The sequence below is a fragment of the Pyxicephalus adspersus genome, chromosome 5 (assembly GCF_032062135.1).
Source record: "Pyxicephalus adspersus chromosome 5, UCB_Pads_2.0, whole genome shotgun sequence".
NCBI lineage: Eukaryota > Metazoa > Chordata > Amphibia > Anura > Pyxicephalidae > Pyxicephalus > Pyxicephalus adspersus.
In genome coordinates this window covers 46,244,264-46,266,265 of record NC_092862.1, presented here as the reverse complement: position 1 = coordinate 46,266,265, position 22,002 = coordinate 46,244,264, and the positions used below count along the sequence as shown (strand labels likewise).

At 37.4% G+C, this 22,002-nt stretch overlaps 1 protein-coding gene across 1 annotated transcript in view; it reads right to left on the bottom strand.

The window, feature by feature from the left end:
- EMILIN2 (elastin microfibril interfacer 2) overlaps positions 1 to 22,002 on the bottom strand; it is a 47,287-nt gene that overhangs the window by 12,597 nt on the left and 12,688 nt on the right. The window contains exons 3-6 of the mRNA XM_072411363.1: positions 9,237 to 9,409; positions 5,469 to 7,352; positions 2,073 to 2,459; positions 556 to 585 (exon numbers count right to left, since the gene is read on the bottom strand). Of these exons, the coding sequence (XP_072267464.1) occupies positions 556 to 585; positions 2,073 to 2,459; positions 5,469 to 7,352; positions 9,237 to 9,409 (2,474 nt within the window). The remainder of the gene's footprint in view (positions 1 to 555; positions 586 to 2,072; positions 2,460 to 5,468; positions 7,353 to 9,236; positions 9,410 to 22,002) is intronic.

The window sequence follows — 22,002 nt, the reverse complement described above, 5'->3', positions numbered from 1 at the left end:
TATTATTTGGTGGTGGGTACAGCCCCTTAAATATGGTGGCTGATATTTTTAACATAAAACAAAAACTGTATACTTTATATTTAAAGCTGAACCCTAGCCTGACCTTCAGTCTTACATAGTTGTACTGACTCCTCTCCTTGCTTACTTTTATTAAAGTTGCAGCAAGTTAGAAAACTCTTCACCAGTGGCACCAGTACCGCTCACTGCCCCCCAGCTGCCAAATGTGCAGACGATTTATTAGCCAATGCTTTGGTGCCAATGACGGATCATCTGGCAAGGTGCCAGCGGGATACCTCCTGGGATCGATCGATCGATCCGGAAGCAGGTCTGATTTCGCCCTTATGCAGTCTCATGTTTTCAGGAATTTATATAAAGCACCTCTAACAGCCATATATGTCTGCATTGTAAAATACATCCCTATTTCTAAAAGAAAGTATGCAATGAAAATAGAAAAGTTGATAAGCTGTAAAAGGAGGGACCAGGGAAGGTAATATAAAAGTAGTTACTGTGTCAACTTTAAAGCTCTTTGCCTAAACAGAAAAATTCACAAATTACCTTTTGTTTCTTTGGCTGGCTTGGGATATCCTACAAAAAAAAAAAAGACATTTGTAACTGATAAATGAACTACTGGGAATGTACCAAATAAAACCTTAAACTCATTATGTACCATGGGAAAAAACAGTAAGCACGGAACAGAATATGAACTGATTCTAATGTTTCTAACAATAAGATTAGTATATGTCATTATAATGTCTGTTCAAGTAATTTAAGTGTAGCATTTCTAAGCACAGCCATTTAGACCACTTAATAAACATAAGACTCTCACAATGTTCTTAGCTTTATGTGTAGATAAACAGGTCCACCACACTTTGTACACAATACTTACACATCACACTAACAATTCCTTGACATTAAAGGCTTTCATCATGCTTTTGATGCTTTTTATGTCGGGGTCATTTGGGGTTCTAAATTGTTTCAGGACAAAGTAACATTTTCAGATTTTCCAGTAACACTTTCTGTCCTGGGGTAACAGTGCTGACTCACCATACTGTCTTTAAACACTTCAAACTCGCCTCATATTCATTATATAGGAGTGAGGGATTTGTAGTCTACAGAACATAGCTGGAAAATCCTAAAATTTGTATGTGATGTTCTTTATGTGCTTGAACATTGCAAGGCCACTTTACTTTTACTTCAGCAGCAAAAGGATCAGCTTTGAAAAAAAAGAACTTCTGCAGCTACTATTACTAAATGTTAGTAAGATTCAGTTTTTGTTATTGGTTTTATTACCCTTTACCAGAAAAGCAGATTGACACATTGTGACAAATGTGAAGAAAACAGCTCTATTGTGATGGTGTGCAAAGAGACAACTAAACCCATAGGGCCTGATTTATTAAAGCTCTCCAAGACTGGAGAAGATACGTGTTCATTAATGTTGATCCAGAAAACCCGGAGTGGATTTTTTTAAAGGTCATTTGCTATTTGTTAGCAAATGTTTTCAATCCTGGACCAGATCCATTCCAGGTTTGCTGGATCACCAAGCTTCACTTATGAAAGTTGTATCCTCCAGCAGCCTAGGAGAACTTTAAATCAGGCCCATTGTATGCATTTTTATTATCTCAACTCAACTACTGGGGACATCCTATTATCTTGTGTTCCCATAAACCCATAAACCATAAACTTGTGTTCCCATGGACTTTTGCCTCTGCAATATTGCTCCTCTCGGCAGATTCCTACACTGGCTTCCATTCGCCAATGGAATTCAAGATACCGAAATTTGTCGTACTTACATTTCCAACTCTGAACTTATAAACACAACTGCTCTTGCTACTCCTCCAACAACCTACTAAGGACTTCCTTGCTCATAAATATTTCCATGCACAGATCCAATTCTTTATTTGACCAAAACCAAATGAATGCATGGTTTACTTTACTTTACTTGCATGATCTGATAAATAAAATATAGCAGTTACAATTTCATGGGCTATATTGGATATATCTGATTACATATTTTACACAGTCCAAAGTGTTTAGAAGGACAGTATACAGATTGTATTGTATGTTTCATTTACCTGGTGCTCCAGCAAAGCCTTTAGACATCTCCATTTCTTTCTGTCCATCAGCACCTTGTGGTTTTCCAGATCCAGACTGGATGATTCTTCCTGGAGGGCCAGCTTGACCTTGTTCTATAATGAAGCCATTTCTTCCAGGACCCAGAGGTATGACAACAGAACCAGTTGGGCTTGGTGGCTCTGGTTTGAATGATGGTGGCTTTGGTTTTGTGTCCGTTGGTTTTTGAGGTAGTTGTGGTTCTAAAGGTTTTTGAGGTTGTTCGGGGATTGAAGGTATGACTGGAACCTGGGGGATTACAGGCCGCTGTGGAACTCTGGGTTTCTCAGTTACACTTGGTTGTGGCGGTGGTGTAACTTTACCTTGTGTAGTTTGTTTTGGCTCTGTACCTTAGGAGAAAACAGAAACACTTATTTTACATAAACTGATATTCAAATACATTTCCTCCAATGTGTGGTGACTGTTCTAAACTAATAACTCTGGAACACATTTGTAACAGATGAGGAAATGTATCTTTCTTTTCCTTTCACATGTATACACATAGAAATAGATTTGTGCTACTTGCAACTTCCCCCCATTGTTCCAGGAACTAAATGCCTACTTGAATAAATGGAAGGGACACTCATTGTCGCTCTTGGGGAGAATTGCGTCAGTGAAGATGATGCTATTGCCCAAGCTCCTATATTTGTTTGAAACCCCCCTGGTTCGGGTCCCTCTCCCTACCTTGAAGAAGTTACAAGCTAGCATTTTGAACTTTATCTGGGCTCACAAACGTCACAGACTTTCAAAGTCGGTGGTTTGTACACCTAAAGCACTTGGAGGTATGGGGGCTCCGGACCTGATAACATACTATGTGGCGACGCATCTTCGCTACTTACCCTCATGGATTATGTTGGTCTCCCCCAGTGTATGTCGGAAGTTGGAGGAAGCTTGGATTTCCCCACTTCATCCTAATGTGATGCTTTGGAGCTCCTCCTGGTTACTGCCCAAGAGGGATTTGCTGTCCCCGATGGTTTTTATGAGAAATATCTGGAGAACGTATAATTCTAAGTACAATCTTTCCTCTCGGGGCTCTGTGCTTACATCCATCATACGAACCCCTCTGATACCTGACAGGTTAGCTAGAAATATGTGGCAGCCATGGCAAGACCGGGGTCTTTTTGATCTCCGAAATGTATTACATCCAGTAGAAAAAAGATTGCTTTCCTTTTCGGAGTTGCAGGAAAAATTTGATCCCTCTCAAACATCCTTTTTTGCTTACCTACAGATTAGACATTATATATAATCACTCCACTCTGTGCCCAGATTCACTGAAATAACTCCTTTTGGGAGAATTTGCATTGAAGGTCCATTTTCTAAGGGCCTCATTTCCTCCATTTATGGCCTTCTGCAGGAATCGGCAAGGGAGGTATCTGGCAAATTTGTATACATGAGTACCTGGGAGAGTATTTTGGGCGGTGCCCTGGAGCAGGATACATGGTCCACACTGTGGGAAGCAGCAAATAAAAGCTCAATATGTATGCTTTATAAAGAAAATTTTTACAAGATTTTGTTCCGCTGGTACCATACGCCTGCGGTGTTACATTGCCTGTTTCCGTAGGTAGATCCGGCTTGCTGGCGCTGCGGGTCCCATTATGGGACTCTGGAACATATTTTTTGGTCCTGTCCCCTTATTCAGGGCTATTAGGGGAGAGTCAATGCACTAATTGGGGATGTGACTCAACAACGATTTCCCCTTGCCCTGCTCCACCACTTGCTGGGATTGCCCCTTATGGACCTCCCCAAGTCCACCCGTCAGCTTATTACACATATTTTAGTGGCTGCTCGTACTCTAATCTCCACCAAATGGAAATCCAGACTGCCCCCCTATGGAGGATTTGTATGCTCGTATTCAAGACATACGCCTCATGGAGTACCTCACTGCCCTCCTCCGAAACAGGGTTGCGAAATTTGAACAGATATGGGAACCTTGGGATGCCTACTATACCAGTCTACAGGTTTAATATGTCGCTGGTTCCAGACGCCACTGTGCTTCCTATCCACCTTTGTTTGTATCCCCCACTTCTCTCCCCCCCCCCTCCTATTCTTCGGCTTAGCTTCGTTTTTTCTTTTTGACTCATTTCTTGTTTTCTGTTGTTTATCTGTTTCCGTATTTTTATAGTCTATGGGGTTTGATAGGCCGGTACAGTACGCCCACTGTTTTTTACTGTTACTTACGCCAGAGTTTTATGTACCATTATCGGATGTACCTATCACCCTGTATGCTGTGTTTACGAGATGTTTTGCTGTATAAGCCTGGTTGTCTTTGTATGTGAAAATGTTCAATAAAAATTCAGTTGAAAAAAAAAAAAAAGAAATAGATTTGTGCCTATATAAAGTCATTCAGGCAATATACAAATCCAACATTTTCTTTTACATGTGTAAATCATTAGAGAACTTTTTTTAAAATACTCACTTTTTAAGCATTATTCCAAGCCTGTATAAATAGGCACAAGAAAAAAAATATTGGGTGGAAACAAAAAAATACTTCTATTTTCCTGCCAGCTGCTCTGTCCTAAAAATTCCATTAGTGTTATATCATTGAAAAGGCTTTGAAAAAGAGTGAACAATAAAGGAATATGAAAAATATCCATTAGGAAATAGGATTCTAAGTTTAAAATATACACATGCAACATTTATGGACACATTTAACGTCCACAAATGCATCGGTATATTCATCCAGAGTTTATCATGTATTTATATAGCATTGACATATTGCACAGCAATTTTCAATGTCACATCACCAACTTTCTCTCTGAGGAGCTAAACTGAATGTCCCTACCATTGTCATAGTCTGAGGTCCCCAACATTGCGCCTGAGAGAGGCTGGAGAGGATACATTTTCATCAGTGAACCTGGGTGATCCACCAAACCTGGAATGGATTTCTTAAAGTTATTTGTTAGCAAATGTTTTCAATCCTGTACGAGTTCCATTCCAGTCTTGGAGAGCCTTAATAAATCAGACCCGTTGTGTAAGACCAGTTTTTATGTGGGAGAAGCCTATTAACCTAGTACTACATATTTAAGAGGAGGGAGAGGAGAGAGGAGAGGGAGGAAATCAAAAAAATCGTAAAAATATACAAATTTAATGCAGATAACAGGTCCCCTTGGGTACCAATAAACAGACCAATCTTTTCCGAGTAGAAACCAATTTGTTGGATTGGGGTGAGATCGGGATGTTTATAAGTCAATCTTGCACCTAGGAGATCTAAAAAGTTTATGTAATGGATTTGTTTGTTTTTGTGTTCCCTGGTCAGACATATTATAAACTAGGTTCATTTCTGATAAAATGATAGCTACTAGAAGCCAATATTGACAGAAGTGTGTGCACAGTCATGAACAAGTGGTGATAATCATTACCTTCCCCAGGCTGATTCTTAATAAGATCCTGCAGATCAGTAGTGATCCTGGTGACCTGAGTTTGGAACACCTGGACTGAATTCTTAAGGCCATAAATGTCCTTGGAATGTGACTTTATTGTCCCATTGATGTTCTGTATACAGTTCCATAAACTGGTAACATGTTTGTTAAGCCCTTCTTTAATACGGTGCAGACTACCAGAAATTGTATCCAGCTTTCCACAAACATTTTCCAACTTGGAAACCCTGGCATCAACATTTGCAATCTCTGTTCGGATTCCCTGAGTATTATCTGTACATTTGCCTTTGTCAGTAGTTAAGTCACGCTTCAATACTTCAAACTTGTCTTGCAAATCACTACAACATTTGCCATTCACAAAAGTGTCCGAGGTATTGTTAAGGCGTTTTGTAACAACATCTACTCTTGTAGAAAGATCAAGCTGAGTGTTCTTAACAGTAGAGTTCATATTCTTTAACTGGTCTTTCATGGAGTTAAATCCTTCATTTAATAAATCGACACTGTCTTCAATTCTGTAAAGGTCAAATTTAACCATGCCCAGTTCACTTTGTAAGCCTTCCAGATCGGATGTCTTGTTCTGGAGCTGCTCAAATTTTTCATTCATTGTATCAATCAGTGACTTTAGTAGAAGAGAATTGCCAAGCTGGGTCTGAACCAAGACCTGATAACTATCACCTTCACCTTCCTTGTTACTCAAGTAACCATTCTTGCCAAACAATGCTGCTTTGAGCTCAGTGTCAAGCTTTTGTACAGCATCTTTCAAACCTTCCACGTCTTGTACGACAGTACCATAAATTGAATGGCTAGGATCAGGAGAAGCACGATTATTGCCAAGTTCATTCAGCCTATTCTCCAATGCTTGGAATTTTTCATCAATTAGACTGTGTAGGTCTTCTACGCTAGTATTGATTAAACCTTTCAGTGTGTCCTCAATATAAAAGCAGTGTTCCTCTGCGTTTTTTTCTGTGACATTTATTTTAAACTCCAAGTCAATAAATCTTTCATTCCATGATTCATCTGAGCTTGGGAAATTAAGACGTTGCACTTCATTGTCAATTCGGACATTAAGGGTTCGATGAGCATCTGCAAATCTTTCAACTTTTTTATTGAGATCTTTAAGAGCGGCATCAAAATCAGAATTCTTACAACAACCTGAGGTGCCATTTGGTAAAGTTTGCAACTGAGATTTCAACTTGTTTATTTCATTCTGCAGTTCCGTTTCTTTTTCTAGAACTAACTCTTTGACTGCTGAACAGCTGTCCTCATTCTCTTCACATTGTTGTTTAATGTTAACTAATTTATATTCACAAGAATTTTTCAGATCAGCAATTTTACGGTCCATGCCCTCCATCATCTCGTTTCTTAGGTCTTCTAATTTGTCATCAATGTCTGTCTGATGAACATTAGCACTAGATGCCGTTCCTGATGGTTCCTGGGTTATTCTCTCTAATTCAATTAAACGTTCCTCATACAGATTGATTTTTCGAGTCAGGTCTTCGATTTGCTCAGATTTTGTCTGTAGTTCTTCTCGAGCAGTTGTTAGTTCAGAAACAATATCTTTCATTCCTTCCTCTTTCTCAGCACTTCCAGTGAATCCAGGTAAATAGTATTCTGTCTTACCCCCAGTGGCACTAGCGGTTGGTGCCAGGTTATTTAGCCATGAATTTAAGAACTTACTGACGTCTTCCTGAACAGTTATCTTTAGGTTTTCATTCACTCCTGACACAGATGTTTGTAGATCGATCATAGTCTGCGTAAGTCGCAGTACTTCTTCCTCTAGGCTCTGAATTTTTTTCTCTTGTGCTTCATTTAATTCTTGAAACTCTTTCTTGGGCTCTGGGGCTTTTTGTTGCTGTCCATTTGGGTCTATAAAAGAAAAAAAGGGACAAATATTAAACATTTTGTTAATACTGTTAATTTGCTTAATAATTAGTGCAAATAAGAATTAAACAAAGTTCACAAATGTGTTTTTTGCATATAATACATGATCAGTTTTATTGATTAGATATTTATGACTAATTTCCATGGGGAGATAAAAAAAACACATTACTTTGAATGAATCCAGTGACATAGAACTATTTGCAATTTAAAAAATTATATGGAAATGTGGCTTTTAAGAGAATGCACTGCAGATGGAAGAATAATAAAGAAAACGGTTTGTTCTTGGGCTTGGTGAACACACCTACCAAACCTAGAGGAAAATTGCACTAATTTAGGAAATTAAACTATAGATATGTTGTGTAGTCCAGCAGGGGACAACTTGGGATACGTTTCCTACACATGGCAATAAGAAGTTAGAGTAGGAGGGTCCAATAATATTAGTGGTTTGACCCCTAGCCCCTTCAAAATATTTGATAGGAATTTTTCTAAATAAACCCACAATTGCAACAGGGTAAGAGCGCAACAAAACAGTGCACCTAGGGAAAACCCCACTATGCAAATAACACATCAGCAGGAATTATGTAAAAACCGAAAGACGTTCCTCTAATTTTTCAAACTTGTTTAACCCATGCCACATCCCTTAATTTTAATTTGCAAACAAAATTTTTTTTACATAACACGTTAACGCGTTTACGAGAAACGCATTGAACTGTTAAAAACCTAATTGTAACAACCATAGATTGATTATTGGAGCATGTAAATGTGTTTATATTTTTATTTGTTTAATAAACATTTGTAATAACACAAGATACATATTGCATTGTGAATGAATATATGCCTGTAACGTCCCAACACGATCCTGTTATGTAAGAAAATGTTTGTTTGCATACAACTTATGTACACAATAACTTCGCACCATCATGGAAAACAGTTTTTACGTAGTGCATAATATACATTATAAAGTAATCATTACTTCTTGCTTCCACATTTTTCTTCTTATTCCCATTTTTTCACCAGTTTACAGACTCATATATTATTTTTCTCACCATGGAAAGATAATTTCTCATAGGAATTATCTATCCCTTTAATATGATTATACAGTATGCTATCAGTAAACTTGGTGGGTCCCTCTAACAAGTCACATAAGAATATGTGATCTATTTCATGTGTCTTAACTGAAAGCTATTTGCTGTCATGGAACTTTCCACAATCAGCCAGATGTATTGAATAGGTGGGGCCGTAAAAACATTTTGATAAAATACAGTGCAGTTACTAGGACACAATATACCACATCCTTGTTTTAAAGTATTACAACATTTTTTTTTCCTTTTGTTCATAACATATTCTATGTTTTAAGCTTTAGGTATGATATCAATGTACAACATGTAAAAAATAATTTTTTGTTGTATACAACAAGCAAGCTGTGACTTATATTAGACTATGGACAATAGTAAAAAAAACACTGCTATGTTCTTCCAGATTTTGTAACAGTATTTCAGCATTACTGACACAAGAACCTTTTTAAACCCAAACCAATGAAGGGATCATCATCACATATTTTGTGTTCATAGACTTGAGGGGGCTCATATAATAGAACAGTCACTTTCAATTCTGTTTACCCCAGGGGAACCCTTTAAATAATTTCCAGGTCATAGAAAACCCCTGCTAAACCAGTTCACTACACATTACATGGTGAGTAAAGGAATGTTCCCCTTACACTGGTGATCTGAATGCCATCCTAAAGACTCTGGTGTCATGCTGCTAGATGGGCCAAGTGGCATTGCTTCATTAATTATTCTTGTCTTCCCAAATAAGAAACGTTATTTGGAAAAATAAAAGAAAATGATTTGTTACCATATATGATCTCACCTCGTTCTTTCTTTCCCTCGTTTGGTCGAGGTGTCTGTATGGAAATCTGTTTTGTCTTGTCTGGAGAACCATCATTACAATCGTGACCCTTAAATCCAGGACAACACCTCCACTCCAGCTCTGTAACCACTTTATAGGATGTCACATACCGCGGCCTGAAGCTCACCCTATAACTAAAAGGAAGACAACATTAAGTACAAATACATGTTTTATTTAGGAGATTAAAATCATCAATATAAATGCATGAAATGCAACATTTTCATTTTATCATATTGGTGTTTCCTTTTAAAGTGTAAAGACACATTTTTTACTTAGTTCAGAGTAAGGAGGGTTTAGTTTCATCAGGTAAATTGTGTCCATCTCTGTCCTGTTGGGGGGATTCCCCTTTACTTCCAAGAGACATAACAGGAAGTGAGAGGAAATTTCCCTCACCAAAAAGGAATCTATAATGCAGAAATTTTCTTTTGCATCCTATTTGAAGACAACTTCATTGCAAAATTGTGGATCAACCCTCACCAGTTATAAATCAGTAAACATTCACTGCAAGTGAATCTCACAGGTATATGTATTTTAAATGACAACAATTGGTTTGCCACTAGAATATGTTTACTAAAAATCCCAATTACCACAACATAGGGTGACCCATTTAATCCTATTGGAAATTGTCACCAGAACAAATAGAAGAGGTGAATCACTCCAGTGGCGACACAGACAAGCAGTATCTGTGTGAAAAGTTTTAGGAGCTCATTTAGATGTTTGCATTGTGGTAATTTCCAACACTTTGAATGGCACCCCACCATATTAAGACAAAGCACCTATATTTTAGCACATGACAATACTATAGTGTTGTCGGACACAGCAATGTCCGCTAGTGCAATGCAATGCATTAGGAAAAAATGGTCTTGTTCTTTTATTGGGTGTTGGCAATCCTTGCAGGCTCAGCGAGATTCCTATGTAAAAATGTGTATTAATACTACACAAGCATCTAAATAGGTCCCTAACCTGTATCAGTTTAAAATTGTCAGGAAAGAATTAGTTATTTATTCCTAGCCACAGAATTATCAGAAACAGCAGCAAAAGTACAAGAAATGTCCTAACTGAAAGCAAAAAAAACACAAATGAGTAGTTACCACATTAAACAATAAGGGACCATTTCTGATGCTGTTCTTTTTTTAATATGTCCATTTTGCTTCTAGTTTTGATTTTGGACTACTAAAACATAAATATGCATGTTCTGAAATTTCTACGTAATTTTTTGAAGTTGGTCATTCCCCCTTCCGTCTTTGCTGCCACAGTGGTAAAGACTGAAAAGGAAACTCGCAGCTTCCTGGGACTCCTAGGTCACATTTGGCATAAGGGTTAGGGCTGCTCCTTCTGCGCATGCTTGAGATAAAGCTTAGGGGGACTTTCTTATGTTTTATTGTTTCTAATGTAAAAAAAATGTTTGATCTTATGTGAGACTGGCGCTTTTCTTTTTTACATTTTGAGGAAGACACATCAATCGATTTTAAGCCAGCGCAGGGCAGGATCGGGTGACATGAGGAAGAACACGAAAGAAAAATGGGGGCATTGAAGAGAACAGCAAGCCCCAGAAAGATTACAGAAGGCCAGGACTCGCTGGGTGCATTTTAAGCATAGATCGAGGGCTTTTAATAAATTTATATTTTTTTAAATAAAAGTTTTGGCTATCAGTTACTTGTGTAATGTTACTTTAAATAATAGTGTGGATGTCTAGTTATTTTTCAATTCACAATCCCCCAGGGGCCAGTTCAAGTCTTGCAGTTTGTGGTTTGGTTAATAAACAAACTGCACAGAATCTGCAAATTGTACACAATTGTATACAAGAGTACAGTTTATATTCAATGCAGTTGTGTGGGTAAGAAAAAAAAGATCCCAAAAATGTTTAAATCAGTTTACAAAACCTCAGCAAGTCTATATTGCTTTTCTATGCTGTCTCATGAAAAAAGTTAATCATTTTGGTGGCTGATGGGTTTCGGTTGACATTAACATGCTTCCTTTGAGGATTCAGGTTCCAGTGTTTTAGGTTTGTGGATTGGAATAGGTTGTGAATTATGCCATTGTATTAGAACACAAACAACATGCATCACTGTGTGCGCCGACAACCAAAGCAAGCAGGAAATACAAACATGGAAACCTTATCACGCGAACCAAAAATATGAAAAGTCTCATGAGTCCAAACACAATATAATAAATAAGTGTGCGAGAGGTCAATGGGTTCTCCGCATAAATAAAAAAGTTATACATTAAAATTCAAATTTACCATATTGGAAATAACATAATTATATATTTCCTATAAATGAACAGTAGTAAGAATAGTAAATAGTTGACAAATGTTAGCTGAACTCACACAAATATTACTCAATATGCCGATATGGATAAAATGTCCACGCTTCCTTTCTCTTGTTTTTGTACATCAGTCCTGAAATTTATCTTCTTTTCCAATTTCATCTTTTTACGTGCTAAATCTTAAAGTGATCTTTTTTTTTTTTTTTTTACAAAAAGTTTCAAAAATTACCTATAGGCAGACATGCCAAAAAAACTGTACTGTAAATGTTTCTGATTTGCTTTCTTACAGTGACATGATTTCCTGGCTAAGCTCCGTTCAAATGTCAGATTGGCACAGAGGTTCCCAATAGAAGTGGAATCGCAGTTGCCAGGGCACAGCCATGTAAGGAATAAAACTTACCAAAAAAAGAATAATAGAGGTACAGAAGAAGCTTTTCTGACAAATCAAAGCAATACCAGACATCTTCTCATGCACAGGACTGTGAAAGGTTAACAAAAACGGAATTACAGTTTATTTTAGGCTTTAAGGGGGTTAAAACATGGGAACTTTCAATACATTCATTTATGAAGTTATGCTCAAACTATTCATGTGTGCCATATGTTGAAAATTCAAACATGATGTTAAGAAATGCAAAGAAAATTGTCTTTATAGCATTAACAGGAGAAATATGTTTAGTTATGAACATGTTCTGTAAAACAAACGCATAGAAAACCAATAAAAACTTTGACCTCTACACAAATATAATATAAATCCTGCAGTCAGATTTATAACATCTACCACAAGCTAGTACGCTGATATAAATCAACTTCTTCTCTAGTTCAAAAGAGTCAACAAGCCACTTTCAGACTTGTGCTAGAAAACCATACAAATGGCAAAGTGCTTCTTTGCACCCAAGGAGAGGAAAACTGCACCAATGTATTTGCCAATGGCCAATGTATTTGCATATGTTGCCCTTGCATTTGCAGTTCTTCTTGCAGAGGAGGAAAATCAACTGCATGGCTAGAAATAACATGTCTGTTCCAGGAACTGTACCGCAAGCTCATTACAAATGCAATGGCATGCAAATCTGCACACAAAGTGGTTCCCAAAGCTCCCATAAAGTTGAACTTGCAAGTGCCATTGAGGATGTGGTACAAAGCTGCAGTTTACCATAAATCTGAAATGGTCCTAAAGGATAAGCAAAAGCTTCCTTTACCTTCACTTACTAAAATCTTCCTTCAATTGTGTCTCATGTGCTTCCCTTCCAAGACATTGCTGCTCTCAGGGAGGTGGGGGGTTAGCAACAGAGGCAGTGATGCCAATCCACAATGCAGAGAACTTTGATTAGGTGAGACCATAAATTGATTGACAAGTTACAGGTTTGTGAATTAGTAGTATGAATGGTAAAAGCCACACTCCTGAAATTTTTTTTTCATCCCACTGTAGTACAACAAAGCACAGCCTGCATAAGAATGGCAACTCTGCTTTCGGTTTAGGAGCAGTGCAGCATTGCCACACCATCACACAGAGATGAACTTGGTGGACATCACTTGCAAGGTCAGCAAGAATATGTGGGACTCTGCTGCAAGTGGCTAGGACAACTGGTAATTCAGATACACAATTGTTTTTGCCCGTGTATTTTCATTGGAGCCCATAGTTCTCCTTTATCACATCTTTCAACCCTTAAGATAACACATTAACTCTTATGTCTCCTTAACACTTTATCTTTACTGTAACCCTGAAATATAAACTTTAAGAACATTATTGTGACCTTCTCCTTATACCCAGCACAATATAGAAATGAGCAACCCCACCACCCCTTTATTCCCCTATATGCCACCAAAACCAGCCTCAATATATATCTGGCTAAAAGAAAATCTTAAAGTATTTTTACTATAAAAAAAGAGGTTTTTCTTTAACCACTGTTTCAGTATTTGAAATTTCTAAAAAAAAAATATTTTATTAATAGGTTTTCAATTTTATTTCTTATGTATTATCAAAACGATAGTTTAAAAAACACCTAGAAATATGTTTTTGTTAAAGAATTATACAAAAAAAATGATGCAGCTTCATGGAGAATGTAAATTTGCTGTGAGGGAAATGTAGCGGTGTCATACCATGATTTCTAGGTAATGTTTAACATCTGGAACACATTTTCTTTCTTATAGGTTAAGTCTGTAGTGTTTGGAAAAAATATATCCAATTAATCAGAGATCACATTCATATGAGCATAGGAATCCCTGTCCTACTTGGCTTATTCACTGACGATGGCTATCTAAGATCATTTGGACATGCAGTGTAAGATGACCCCGATGTCTAGAGAAGGAAATGAGACTTGGAAACAGAATTCTGTCAATGATTCCCGGTCATGTCACTGTATGGCCAAAGCAGGATTATAATTCATTTAGTTTTAGGTGCTATACATTACTGACAGGCTAGAAACCTAACACTAGAAGCGTGGGCTAACTTCTCATCTTCATCCTTCTGCATTATTATTTTTACATATTCTATAGTGAATTATCCTGGTCTTATAGAGCCGACCTTGTGTGTTTGGAAATAAACTTGTGGGATCATAAAGCACTTTTTGGTTTTCATAAGCAAGCCTTTGTAATTGCAAGTAACCTACGCCATGGAGGTAGACAGTTCATATTACAATGACTTTTAACGCACAGGGAACTTCTAGACAATATTGCCATTCTAGCTAATTCGAAGTGATTTAAATGTACGCTTAAATATCTCCACTGAGTTTAGTTAGCTGGTGAGCTCACACCATTTACTGCAAATACATTTAGATGTATAGTACATTAGATGTATAATAACTATATATAAACAATGGGCCTTGTATTCATTAAAGCTCTCTGAGACTGGAAAGGATACACTTTTATCAGTAAAGTTGGGTGACAGAGAAAACCTGGAATGGATTTCTTAAGAATCATTTGCTAATAGTTGGCACTTGTTTTCAATCTTTGACCAGATCCATGCCAGGTTTGCTGTATCACCCAGTTTCCCCCTTGATAGTCTTCTCCAGTCTTGGAGAGCGTTATTAACTCAGGCCCATTGTGGTGACATTAGGTGGGCCTAGCAATTTGCCACCAGGCCCAAGCACTTAAGCTGCCTACACACGGCAAATTTTTCTCGCCCGATAATCGGTATCGGCCAATTATCGGGCGAAAATCTGCCGTGTGTACAGTCGGTCGTCGTCCATCGTCCGACGACCGTCCTGGCGGATCCATGGACGATGGACGACGACCGATCCTAATGAAAGGGAAGGGGAGAGCGCGCAGCAGGGTGCCGCTCCGTCACTCTCCCCCTCCCCTCTCCATAGAGCATGAACGGTGCTGTATGTACAGCATCGTTCATGCATCGTGCAGTCTTTTCTCGTTGGAAAGGATCGTGAAAGATCCTTTCCAACGAGAAAAATTGCAGGTGTGTACGCAGCTTTAGTTCTCCAGAGTATACAGCAGCATCTGACTGCCTCCCATGACGGAGTATGGAAGGAAATGCCTGGAGCTCTGAAGAGAAGTATATAATCAGTCACACTGTGTTGTGAAATATTTTTCTCTGTTTTTATTACAGTGCTGATTTTGTCTTGGTAAACTGGTTTCTGTTGCAGTGACAACATAGTTCTGATTCTGTCTCAATAGGCCTGATTTATTAAAGCTCTCCAACACTGGAAAAGATACACTTTCATCAGTGAAGCTGGGTGATCCAGCAAACCTGGAAAAAATCAGGTCCAGTACTGAAAACATTTGCTAATAGCAAATGACTTAAGAATTCCATTCCAGGTTTGCTGGATCACCAAGCTTTACTGATGAAAGTGTATTCTCCCTGGTCTTGGAGAGCTTTAATAAATCAGGCACAATGTGTTTTAAGATTCTGGGTGCATTTATGGTATTAAAGTATATTTAAGTATAGTGCTACTGTTTTTTTGTTTTTTTTTTACCAATCTCATCTTTGTATATAGGATTATGATTGTTATAGTGTAATTCTCACACTAGCGAAATATCTGAAAATACATTTCATTTAGGACATCAGGACTCAAGCATGAATGAAAGCTTTAGTGGAAATCCACACTTAGTGCATGTTATATCAACAAGTGTGTAATCTAAACGATCACTTTATTTTACCCAGCCCGCTACAGATATAAGATCTGCAAGTCTAAATTCCTGCTGTAGCTGTATCATGAAGAATCATTTGTTTTCCAATAGCTCTATTTGTTCAATTTAATAAAGCCTAACAAAAGCTCTTCCTAAAATGCCTAGGCATGGGTTAAATGTATGCTTTGCATCTAGTTACTGTATGTTACATCCAAGAATGAATCCATGAATTATCAGTAGACATTGTACTTTGTAATTTGTTTACATAGTTATAAAGAAACACTTTTTCCTTCTATAACTCTCAGAAAAGCAGATATTTTGTTATGTTATTTTGATTGTGTTTATGTATGCTTTACACACCACTGATTATCAGACAAAGGATTCATTGCTTATATAGCTTTGATCATTGGCTTGCGAAAAGACTTTTCTATTTATACAGCTGTACGCGACATAAAACCTAAACATTTTACCAAAAAATTCTCAAATTTCTCTTTCAAATATGTTTTGGATAAGAGCCTGGCCTTTTCATAAAACGCCATGCCTTTGTTATACGTGATCCTAAATTCTCATTACCTAATCATTCTTTTGCTACTTAAAAACAGTTGATGTATCTTTCAGTTCTTCTTTAGAAAAAAAGAGTTTTGTAATATGTGATTTGATTGATGGAGTGAAATTGGAAGTGTAAGCAAATATTTTACATTTATGTCACGTTGGCGCATTGCTTAGTATAAGCAAATAAAGTCATCTTGGTCTAATTGCCATCACATCCATACATTGCTAAGGGTACAAGCATTAGTTTTCTTTTTTCCTTTTGTGCCATATAAAGCAGCCAAGACACCAAGTCAGACGCCAGTGCTGAACGCCAACATTCTTGCCACCATAGACATTGTAGAAGCCGTGTAAAGATTCCAGTGATCATGTTTCGGGTTTCCAGTAGCAGGCTTACTACTACTAGTGTTACCTTTACCAGAGTAAGGGAGGGTTCACAGCAAAAATGCATGGGTTTACAAATACTGTGTGGGCTTATTGATAATGAATTATATGGAACTGAAAAAAACGGTAAATGAAGGAATAAAAAATGTTCACTTAGCAAAGTCAATATTCACTGAGATGAAGCTCTGCTAATTATATTCATCCAACAGTGTGCTAACAATAATCATTTTTTCAGTTCTTACACACATGATTAGGTATTTAAAGTAAATGCAGGTTTACCTTATTTGCAAACATCATTTAACAGCATTTTATTTCCTAGAGCTACCCTAACCTTAAATTTAAATTTCAAACCTGAGTGTTTAAATGCTGGGAAACAATCTCTGAAGACTTCGTCTAAGTAAACTGTCTCTACTGCATTTGTAAATGAACCTTAATACATTGGGCCTGATTTATTAAAAGCTCTCAAAGGCTGGAGAGGATACACTTTCATCAGTGAAGCTAGGTGATCCAGCAAACCTGGAATGCATCTGGTCCAGGATTGAAAACAATTCCTAACAACTAGCAAATGACTTTTAAGAATTCCATTACAGGTTTTCTTGATCACCTTCCCCATCCCTTGATCCACAGCTTTCCCATCCCAAAACAATTTTAGTTACATCAAAAGTGAAATCCACAGTTGTGAAAAAAAAAGTTGTAGATGAGGAAATCCATTGACGCATGCAGGTGGTCTCAAAGGAGAATTAAAAGGCAGCCTCCATTATTCTCTTGGGTCCATGCCCCCTTAAACCAACTTGTTCTTAAAAGGTTAAATGTGATTCATGTACATGTCATTATAGTGATTCTAATGTATGCATAATTACTATATTAGTTACCTAAATAATAAATTAACAGCTCACATTAAAATGATGGAAATTATAATTTTATGTTTGTTTAAAATGTATTTTAATAAAAGAAAGATGATGAAGAGAAGGTGGGAACATGTAAAATGTATAGGAATCTATGCAGTTGTTCCTTGCGTCACTCTTTCCAAGTATCAGCCCGACACTCCTGTTATATGTGCATTCCTTCTCAGCACTGTAACAGCTTACATATTTCAATCAATGATATCCACACACAGGGGAACCGCTGCAGATTGCATTACATCACGCTTATTTCTGTTCCACCATACAGTAAGAATTTGTCCAGTTTATTGCCTTCCAAAAACAGGGATATAAGTCTTTGCTTTTATAAATATATATTCTTTAATGAAAACAGTTGATAGGAAGCACTGATACTAAGTAGGGTTTCCACAGATGCAATTCCATGTAGTCTGTGCTATTTTACAAATTGTCAGTGGGATCTGTTGTCAGTAAAGTGATGCTCTGCAAACCAATCCCAATACACTGCATGCTACTGGCGCATCAAACATTTACAATTTAGTCAGTTACATAGGGACCTTCTAAATCTAGTTGCAATGCATTTTTACACATAAGGCAATTTATGTTACAATGTACAAAATATTTCATATGTTTTCAGTGGCATCTGAAGAACTCTTGAAGAAATGGCAGGCCTTACAGCTGTGGTCCATTTTAGCCTGCTATAGAGTTTATTACCAAAACCAATTTGAAAACTTGACCACAACTAGATTGCAAAAGTTTTATATTTATATAAGTTTGTAAATCCTTATACCCATAAACTTAGTTCCAAAAGCACTTCTCTATACCTGGAAGTCTCTACAGTTGGAGTTATGGGGATTCAATGTAATATGATCAATTTATAATACAGGCAGACGGATTCAACAAGAAAAAACTTCAACAAGCATCCAGAAGAGATGGTAAAGCCACCACCAAGTATATCTGTTGGTATGTTATAGCTAATATAGTCAATTACTAGTACTTACGTTTGGGTCGTCAAAATAGTTATTATTTATTCCATTTTTTATATTCTTTTGTTATCTTCTCAACATTTAAATTGTTGGCCAATTATAACCAAACTCTACAGTACTTAGAAAAAACTGAAGAATGGAACCCAGACACTAATAAAAAAAACAGAACTCTTTGTTCCATACTAAACCAATAATTAATGATTAATTGATTAAATCAATGATTAAATCAATGATTAATCAAACTTGACAAGAACAAGAACTGAACACAAACTGGTACCATTATTCAATAAGGCAAAATGCAATGCGTAGTTACCAATCCCAAATTTTGAGTTCAGGAAAATAGAATATTAGTAACACTGCAGATTGATTCTTTCTATTTACTGATCCACTTCCTTAAGTTAAGTCCATAGGTTAGGTCTATGAATGTAAACAACAGACCTTCCATTGGTTAACAGTACATTTAAATTACATTTGCATCAACCATATATGTAAATGGATGTCTATTAATTAAAAATGCTGAACAGAAGCAAAAAAAAAAAAAACACAGAAAATTAATTTCCATGCCTTTGACAAAATGGTGTCCATGGTTGCAGCACAGGCAAGCTATAGGTGCACACAAACTTTATAACTGGATCCCATGTACTTTCCTGGAAATTTCATCAAGTAACTAAAAAAAGCCAGTTTGAGTTTGTATCACACAGCTAGTTTTAGAACTGATGAGCTGTTACTAAATGGTTGCTAAGCTGTGATTCTGAATCACTGTATCAGGTTTACAAACCACTACCATGCGATTGTGGGAATGTCACCACAAGAATCCTCCAGTCACCACCACTTACAAGGTAAACTAGTAGAGAAAATTAAAGTGAGAGATGACTGGAGATTATGTTTCTAAGAATGAATCACAATTTCCATTTTAGACAAACAGCACTATAGATACATTATGTTACTTTTTTTTTAAATTATCATTTTTTTATGCAAGTTTAGAATTTTACCAAAACCGACAAAGCATATTTGTGGACCTCAGATTATAATTTACTTGAAAGCATAAATGGAGTCTCACAAGTTTAACTTTTTATAGTGCTACCCCCATAGTTGTTATATATGGGACTTAATTTTCCTTGGTTGCTTCCTGCACATCTTTCCAGTGCTTTATGCTGCCGGAGCGGAGTAACAGCTCCACTCATCACAGTCCTCATACAGTCACATGTAGAGAAAGGAACGGGTGGGTGTCAGACCATTTCCATTACCTATAGCACAGGGACTACTGGTCTGCAAAGCCTTAACACCCAGTATAACTAACTGAGGGGAGACTATAAACATGGACTGTGATAGTGAAACATCTATCTGACTTCATATGGCTCACAAAAGCTGAAGCAAGCAACAAATATCTATGAAAAACTTTTTCAGGAGCGTCCTGCTGGTTTTCATGTCACTACAACAAACCAACTACTATACCCCAATTCAGTTTTACTGCTAGCACCAATGTGCGTACAACCATTTCATACTTCCTAAGCAAACCTACCAGCTTTTTTAGTATTTTTAGTGTTTTTTAGGACTTTAACGGTATGTACTTGTTTATTGCTCAATTGCTGAATGAAAAAGTTCTTTCTCATTCTTATCAAAGTCAAAGTCCCAAAGGTTTGAGAAGATACCCATTCATGCTCACTTGATCCAGCAGCCCCCATGGCACACAATAGCCTGAGCCCTGCAGAATTTAAACTTGCATGTATTTTCGGGGGCAGCGCTTGCCAAACTTGTCTTCAATTACCATCAAAAGTGCATGTTTACTAGAACCACACAGGTTGGTAATCCTTGTTGCGGACACACTTTTTACTCAGCCCGTGTATATAGGAGGCTATCTGCAAAACCTACTGTGGGTAAGACTTGAAAACAGAAATAGGAATCACTGTTCTATCTGAAGTGAAAGGGAAGGTAGGTTTTTCTGATAGCAGATAAGAAGCAGAATTGGGCCAGTATGGCAATAAAGTTATGCTTATGGGCACTCACATTCTTGAAAACCCATTGGGCCCCAGAATGAGAAAGCCATTCTGAAGTTTTCAGTATTATGGAGACAGAGTACGCAGTTGCATTAATGTGCTGAATTCATAGATGGCTGGGGTTAAAAGCTCCTATTATTGTAGCCAAATTGTAATGTACATTTATACTTAGAATTTGACATTTGTAAAATAAATAAGGGAACAGAAAAATAAACGGTCACATGCAAAATTAATTACCCTAATAACTAAAACAAGCTCCTGTTTAGAAATGGTATAAATTGCTCTCAGTAGCGTAAAGCAGAAAATATTTGAAGTATTTTTTAGTATGGCTCCTGGTATAAAAGCCGTTTGTTCAAAATCATAGCAACAATGCAGGCACAGTATATGGTATATCATATGTGGAATAATATACTATATATTAGGATGGAGTCTGGAAGGCCCCTGTAATGGAAGGTTGTCCAGATATCTGCTCTCTCCAAAGGCAATGATCCCAGGGTCACAATAGGAGCACGGGGTACAATAGTTCCCCCTATACATTTTCTACAGCGTTACTGTAAATACCACAGAACTTGCACAACATCTTATGTCCCCTAGAAGAAGAATCATTCACAACATTCCCAGTCTAAAAACCATTACCAACCACAACAACGCAGCGCTTAGAAATGTTTACCCATCACTTTAATAGAACCCCTTGCACTGCAGAAAAAGCCCTGGGAATGCCAAGCAATGTCACAGACTAAACTGATCACCTTTACAATGATACCCATGAACACCCAGTAGAAAAACAATCCAAATAAAAACTGAATGAAGTTTTGAGCAAGGCATGATTAAGTGGCAAAGTGGCAATTTTAATATATTTTATCCAGAGAACAATGGAAATTGCAAGTGCCTAGAGATGTTAAATGGGGATGAGGCACAGAAATAAGTTGTATTTTGTACCTTTACTAACCTCTTTCTACCCACAGAAATGTATTTTGTGTGCTTCCCAGTCCCAATACAGGTAGTCCCCAAGTTATGGACATCTGACATACAGAGTCCTCCTAGATATGAACGGGGCTTTACTGGCTGCTCATGTGCAGGATGGAGGCTTGATGGGTCGGAGGGGGGCGTTTCACTGGCTGCCCACTACACAGCCTTGCAGTGGAGGTGACTGTGTGGTCGGCTGGTGGTGCACCACCCCTTCCTGCCCCCATTCATTCTAAATAGGAAGCCTGCTCGTACTGTACGTAAATAGCAGGAAGTTGTTTCTCGTCAGTATAGTACACCAGACGTGCCGAATGTTGCCTTCCTGCAGTGATAGTACTGTACAGTGTTGTGCAGAAGAGCTCATCTTCACTTCTTCATCCTTTTTATCAACCCCTTCAAGTTCTACCAACAAGGCTGTACTCTATTTGAAAATGTTGAAGCATTTACTGTGAATGCACATAAAGGTAAAAGTAGATCATATGTTGAGATAATCATCAGTCCTAATTGCATTCATAAAAATAATGTACCGTATTTTTCGGACCATAAGACGCACTTTTTTTCCCCCTAAAGTGGGGGGAAAATCAGGGTGCGTCTTATGGTCCGAATGCATATTTTTTTACTT